The sequence below is a fragment of the Podarcis bocagei genome (assembly GCF_964188305.1).
Source record: "Podarcis bocagei genome assembly, chromosome: 7".
Lineage (NCBI taxonomy): Eukaryota > Metazoa > Chordata > Lepidosauria > Squamata > Lacertidae > Podarcis > Podarcis bocagei.
In genome coordinates, this window is record NC_138132.1 from 74,199,076 (window position 1) to 74,206,423 (window position 7,348).

Sequence of the window (7,348 nt, forward strand, 5' to 3'; positions counted from 1 at the left end):
TGTGAGAGGAAGAAGGAGTTATTGGTTTGGCTTGTTCTTGTTTTTATTATTTATTTTGTGCTTTTTATCTTGTATTTTTGTGTTGTGAACTGACCTGAGATCTATGGGTGAAGGGCAGTATACAATTTTTTTTAATGGATAAATAAATATAATATTCTTAATTCTTTCACTCGATTCAGGACCACTGTGCAAGCTGTGAAAAACCTTATTGGATGTGGCGGCTACGTCAGAGAATACAACATTTTGGAGGTGCAAAGGTGCTGGGACATGCTGTCAAACCCAGAAAGCTTTTTCGATGGCATTCGTCTTCTGACAAGGTAAGACGGTGAAAAGGACTGGCAGGTGAGGCACGAAAGGCAGCCCACCAGGGCCTGCTTTCTGGGAAATGGGGATAAACATTGTTTATTTCAGAAAATGTATATGCTGTTTTATTGTAATAAAACAAACAAACTTCAAAGCAGTTAAAAAGAAAAGATAAGAAAATATCGATTAGAAAAGCTGACAACAATAATTTGAGACTTTTGAAAAGTTAAAATAACAATAGACTAAAACCGGATTAACATTTGCACCAGCTTTCTAAACATCTGGGTAGGCTTGTCTAAACAAGAACGTTCTTAGCAGGTGCCCAAAAGAGTACAGTGAAGGCGCCTGTTTGATATCAGTAGGCAGGGAGTTCCGAAGTTTAGGTGCTGACACACTAAATGCAGAGCAGGCACTCTGTGGTGCCTGAAGGTGCCAATTCCACCAATCGAAGAGGTCGAGTGGGTGCATATGGGGTAATGGAGTAATGAACCTTCCCATTCCCCACTGAAAACTCTGCTGGCTTTGGAGATTTATTTGCAAGATACTGCACTGCACTCTCAAGCATCCTTCCTTGACAGAGAGAGCTAGATAGGACTTGGGATACGACTTGGGTGAAACTGGAGAGGAGCAGAAGGTAGTGACTGGGGCAACCCGATCAGGTGGGCGGGGTGCAAGTAATGAATTTATTATTATTATTATTATTATTATTATTATTATTATTATTATTATTATTATTATTATTCAGGAATACTTAGCGGTTCTTCCTGCCAGCTTCAGGCTTGTGCATCCTTTGTGTCTGATTTTGTGTTTCAGGACCTTGTTCAGCTATTCCAAAGTGTACCTCAAAACGACTTTCAAACAGGCCAATGCCTACTTGCGCCGCCCTGACGTAAAGGAGAGGACGGTCGGGATGGCCTTCTTCACCGAGGTGAGAGTCGGAAACGGGGAATGCCTGCAGGCGCTCCTGCTTTGCAACAACCGCTCCCAGGCAGGCAAGGAAAGCAGAGGGTGTAAGGAGGTCTCCGGAGCCACCATTGATGGCTGGCAGGCCTGTACTCTGCCTAGGGCAGCAATTTCTACAGGCCTTAGATAAGAGCTGAGGGCAGTGTGCATTAACTAACTCCTTGCGCTCTGCTCCCCCTTTCTTCCCGCCCGGGGGGCCCTGCCCTCTGCCTGCCCCTCAGAGCCAGCATGGCACACAGGGCTGGGCTTTAGTGGCCGCAGCCTCTTCCCGTCCTCACCTGCTTTCCAGCAGCCTCTACAAAAGCCTTTCTCAACCTGTGGGTCCCCAGATGTCGCTGGACTACAACTCCCATCATCCCTAGCTAGCAAGGCCAGAGCTCAGGGATGATGGGAGTTGCAGTCCAACAACATCTGGGGACCCACAGGTTGAGAACCGCTGCTCTACCAGCTGCCCAAGGGAGGAGGCCAGCAGCAGTGACCACGGAGATGCCATGGAGGGGCAACGAGAGGCAGTGGCGTAGCGTGGGTTGTCAGCACCCGGGGCAAGGCAAGTAATTTGCGCCCCCTAACCCCCAGATGTTGCGCCCAGTGCGGCCGGCCCCCCCTGCACCCCCCACGCTACGCCACTGACGAGAGGCCCCCTTACAGCCGCCACTGTCATTGGGCACAAGCTCTGGCTCATTCTCCTCCCCGAGCTCGGTGGCGGCAGCTCTGGCATGGAAAACAGGGACATTCCGGGATCAAATCAGAAGCCGGTTGGCTTTCGTAATTCCGAGGCTGTCCCTGGAAAATCAGGACACTTGGAGGGTATGGGGTACCGGACTTCGGTTTCTGCGGCACAGATTTCCTCCTGCCCTGCCTACTTTCTTTCGCCTTGCACACATCAAGTGTTTTCTTTTCCAGCTCCTTTTCCACCAACAGATAGGCTTCTTTTTTGAGAAGCTAGACATTTTGGTGGTCCTGATGGCGTGGATGGGCCAAGCCAGCCCCCTCATGCAGCTCTTCAGCATCCGCGGACTGGGCTACATGTTGCAGCACCCGCTGGAGGTAAGAGATTGGTGGCGGGGGACACATTAGGAAGCGGCGTACAGATTAACCCCACAACGCTTTGAGGGAGCCGTATCAGCCTTTCAAGGAGGCTGTTAAAATGAGATTCCTTTGTTCTGCTGCAGCCTTATTCTCAGGTGCAGATCAGCACAGGAAGGAAGCTGCCTTAAAGAGAGTCAGGCCAATGGTCTGGCTACCTCAGGGTTGCCCACACGGACCGGCAGCAGCTCCCCAAGGTTTCAGGAGTCTCTCCCAACCCTGCGTGGAGATGCCAGGACTTGAACCCAGGACTTTCTGCATGCAAAGCAGATGCTCCCGCTCTGGCCCCTTCCCCTACTGGAGGCCCCCACCCTGCACAAGGACTCAGGAGAGAGCACCCGCTTGGGTTGTTTACTTTTGTGTAATGCTTACGCTGTGGCTTTTTGGGTGCAAACTGCGTCTGCGTGCGCTGACTTCTCTGCCGTGACCGTGTTCCCTCACCTGCTTCCTTGCTTCCTTCAGGAAGAGGCCTTGGAGCTCTTCATCTCGCCCCTGATCAACTGCGCTTACAATCCGGACAAGAGTGTTGCCAAAGAGTCCATCAAGTGCCTGCAACTCATGTCCCACCACTTGGAGGGGGAGGAGGAATACAGCTTGGCCGGCTGCAGCCTTTACCCTCAACTCTTGAAACACTTCAATGATGTAAGTCAACAAGCCTACTCGAAATGGGCTTCATCCATGCCCTGGTGCTTCCCAAACATTTGGGGGGGGGGGCGGCTGCCCCTTTGGTTCCATAGCCTCATCCCCAGTGCCCCCTACACTATGAAGAGAATCACAGTGGTACCTTGGTTCTCAAACTTAATCTGTTCCAGAAGTCCGTTCCAAAACCAAAGCGGTTCAAAACCAAGGTGCGCTTTCCCATAGAAAGTAATGCAAAATGGATTAATCCATTCCAGACTTTTAAAAACAACCCCTAAAACAGCAAGTTAACATGAATTTTACTCTCTAACGAGACCACTGATCCATAAAATGAAAGCAATAATCAATGTACCATACTATAAAATAAATAAGACAGCATTGTAGATGATTAAAATTTAAATAATTTTTTTTCTTACCTGCACTGATGATAGTCATTGTTTGGATGGGGGACTTTTATCCATTTCCACAGTCACACAATCAATCTATCAGTAGCTAAACTGGGTTCCAAACAGTCACAAAAACTAACCAAAAAAGCCTCAAAAACAAAAATGCAAAATAAATAGTAAAAACAAAAGCGCCAAATACAGTGTTACCTTGGTTCTCGAACTTTAATCCATTCTGGAAGTCCATTTGACTTCTGAAATGTTCGAAAACCATGGCGTGGCTTCTGATTGGTGCAAGCGCCCTGAAAAAAATAGCCGACAGCCGCATCAGACATTCGGCTTCCGAAAAACGTTCAAAAACTGGACACTTATACTTCCAAGTTTTTGGCATTTGAGAACCAAGGCATTTGAGAACCAAGTTACGACTGTATTCAGAATAGAGGTTTGCACGATCCACTAAGGAAGATGATAACACAAAATCGAAATTCCTTTTTACCTTCCTTCCTTCCTTCCCTCCTTCCTTCCTTCCTTCCTTCCTTCCTCTTCTTCTCTCTTTTCCTTTTGTTTTCCTTGGTGTCCTCTGCTCAGGGCCATTGATTATTGGGTTCTTTGGGCATGGTCAACGGGGGAGGGGGGCAACTGCCCCTTCAATCAAGCAAATAAAGAAAAATACTTAATTAACTGACCAATCACATCACAGATAGCTTGGTTCTTCTGCCACCCCCCCCCCCAACATTAATACTGCTTCACCAACATAAATCCTGGCTACGCCCATGTTGGGCTCCAAGGAAGGTGATGGCTTGTTGGTGAAGGACGCTGAGTGAGAGACAGGGAAGGGAAGAGGCTGGGAGGGTTGACCCCTTTCCTGGTGAGACAAGGGTTAAGAGCTGCCCTTGAGAGAAGACTCTGCATTTCTGTTTCTCTTTCTGTTTTTATTTAGATCAGTTTCTTTCCTTATATTATGGAAAAGCCTTAATAAAGACTTATGGGGAAAATTGAAGATAATAACACAGTGAAATTCAGAACACCACCTGTGCCAGCTTGCCCCCACGATTGAGGGGGCTGGCACTGTGCAACATGCGCATGTCATGCACACACACCACGCCATGTGCCACACACACACACCGCATTTGTACCTCAAGCCCCCCTCTGTCAGCCCCCCACAAGTGATCCCACTGGCCTAATCTGCGAGACTTCTTGCTTCACCTGCACTTCAGGTGACTCTGTCTGCCAGCAGGTGATGCTGGCAGAACTTTAGATGCACCAGGATGAACTCAGTCCATTAAGCTCCTTAACGGTGGTGGGCAAAGGCCCCCGGGGTTGGTCCCCTGTTGCGTGGGCCCAGCCAACACCCTCAAACAACCAGACCCATAGTGAACGAGAAGTGTTTGCTCAGCTAAACTCCCTGAAACCTGTGAGACGGGTTTGCCCTGCACAGCACTTGGGACTGACTGGTGTTCTCCTCCTCTCTCTCCTCAGGAGGACAATGAGCTCAGCCTTTGCTCCATCACTCTTTTCGGGACGCTGTTGAAGGGCGTGAAGGAAGAGCACAGAAACAAGGTGGAGGACATTGTCATCAGGAGCCTCATCCCCCTGATAATCCAGCTGACCGACCCTGTGAGCGGAGAGGTGAGTTGAGGCTGGAAGGGCCAGTCTGGGCATCGCCTGGCCCCTTTGGCAAACTCCTTCTCCCTGGCAACTGTCACACGCAGCTGGAACGCAGAGCAATGTTTCTCTGCCTGTGGAAGCCCCTTACGATGCCAATGCTGGGTGGTCCTTGAAGCATCTGTTGCAGCTGAGGAACTCTCCCCTTTGCTCTGCGTGTTGCAGCAGGGCTTGGAGAATCATCCCATGTTGCCCCACAGATCAAGAAATGCGTAGACTGGTCTTGAATGGGTGGGCCTCGATTGTGCTTGGGGTCTGAGTCACCACCACACCTGAGGTCAAAAAGGGATTTTTCTGTCCAGGTCAGAAAAGTTAGAGATCTTGGGGTCTTTTTTCACCCCTTTTCCCTTGCTCAAGTCACTTGTTCTGCAGATACCATGCTGTAGTTGGGATTGCTCTGTAAAAGGTTGGAACCATCAGAGTCATCGAACCACAGAATCAGAGTTGGAAGGGACCCCAAGTGTCATCTAGTCCACCCCCTGCAATGCAGGAATCTCAGCTCAAGCATCTTTGACAGATGGTTCTCCAACCTCTGCTTAAAAACCTCCAGTGAAGGAGAGGCCACCGCCTTCCAAGGATGCCGGTTCTGGAAGGCTTCTAATCCAGGCTGGTTAGCTTTAAGGAGTGGAAGCCCTGCAGGGTTGGTTTCAAAACCTGGTCATTAGACACCATCTGAAACACCCAGGTTTGAGTTCCTGGGTTTGGAAGCTAAGCCTTGACACCTCTGCTGTCACTGTGATCAGTTGACTAGGCTGGCTTGGTGGAGGTTCATGTAGCAGCCAGTAACCAGAGGGAGGGTCTTTTTCAGGGTGGCTCCTCTGTATGGAATCACTTCCCTTCTGAGCGCAAGTGAGCCCCTACATTAGTGGCGTTTTGATGCTTATTAAAAACCTAGGTGAGCTCTCAGGGTTTAATTCCCAGTGGGCTAGTTGTGTTTTTAACCCTACCTGGGCTACTGTCTGCGTTTTATTTGCATTGCGGCCTCAATGCAGATATGTATATTTTCAAAGCTGTTGCAAGCCTAAGGCTTGATGTGAAGTAAAATGTCACCCCTCCTTTCAATTCTAGGAGTGTCGAATTGTCCTTAACACAATTGTCACCTTCCTGAAACTGGGGGAGCTGCCCAATGACATCTTTGAGTCTGTGCAGCAAGACAGACTCTACTACAGATTCTCAGTTATCTGCAAGTACATTGTGAGTAAAATTTACATGGTCAACTGTTCCCTCCAGACTCTTTCACCAGATTTCTTCAGAGGAGAAGAAATCTTCCCACCATTTCTTAAGTTTGGGACTCACTTACTTTCCTCCCAAACAGTGTGTGTTTGATGTGGGCAGTGGGAGTTGCAGGCTTATTTTATTCTACTGCCTGGCTACTATCATATTTTGTATCCACCACAATGCCACAGATCACAGCTTGGGTGAGGAAGTGGAAGAATATCTAGATGAAATTCTGCAAAATAGACTCTTGAGAAATGGGTGTGTGTGTGTTGATTTTTCTTAGAAAGATGCTGTGCAACAGCTGCTCCTCCCTCTCTCCCTCTGCTAAATTACCCCCCCCCCCGTTTTATGCCATTGTGGTGTATTGATGTGCATCCCCCTGGATTAGCTGTGGCTGCAGACCCTCAAAGTGTCCCTATTTTCCAGGGATGTCCTTGTTTTAGAGAAGCCATCCGTTTCTGGTTTGATCCTGGAATGTCCCACTTTTCCTTAGGATGTCCCTATTTTCACTGGAGAAATGTTGGGGGGTATGGAGTTATCCGACCTCTGAGCCATCTGAAGGCAATCCTGTATGGGCATGTTTTTAAACATTTTGTTAATGTTTTATTATGGTTTTATGTGTGTTGGAAGCTGCCCAAAGTGGCTGGGGCAACCCACTAAGATGGGTGGGGTATAAATAGTAAAATTCTCATTATGGAATGGGGCGTCCCTGTTTTCATCAGAGATGTGTTGGAGGGTATGTGGTGGCAGCACCTGCCTTCTCATCTCCCTGTGTCTGTATCTGTGGCATCAGCATCAGCCGACCGCAGCCACCAGCTTGCCCTTGCCTTCTCCATCACAGATGTCTTCTAAGACATTTTGTCACTATTATCTATGTGCAGCACAGCCACAAACAGAGGCCCAGCAACACTGCCACATCCACAGCTATGCTATGGAACTCACTGCCACAAGACACACAGGTGACCACTACCTTGGATGGCTTTAAAATAAGACTGGACAAATTCATGGAGGGTGGCTCTGCTCTGATGGCTCTGCTCTGCCCCCGTAGTTCTGCCAACTAAACCAACTAAAATTTTCTGTGCTCTTAATAC

At 48.5% G+C, this 7,348-nt stretch overlaps 1 protein-coding gene across 1 annotated transcript in view; it reads left to right on the top strand.

The window, feature by feature from the left end:
- LOC308591556 (maestro heat-like repeat family member 5) overlaps positions 1 to 7,348 on the top strand; it is a gene marked incomplete at its 5' end in the record, with an annotated part of 29,785 nt that overhangs the window by 20,360 nt on the left and 2,077 nt on the right. Inside the window, 5 exons of the mRNA XM_081202323.1 lie at positions 165 to 317; positions 1,117 to 1,351; positions 2,188 to 2,313; positions 2,815 to 2,994; positions 4,955 to 5,003. Coding sequence (XP_081058449.1) covers positions 165 to 317; positions 1,117 to 1,351; positions 2,188 to 2,313; positions 2,815 to 2,994; positions 4,955 to 5,003 — 743 coding nt within the window. The remainder of the gene's footprint in view (positions 1 to 164; positions 318 to 1,116; positions 1,352 to 2,187; positions 2,314 to 2,814; positions 2,995 to 4,954; positions 5,004 to 7,348) is intronic.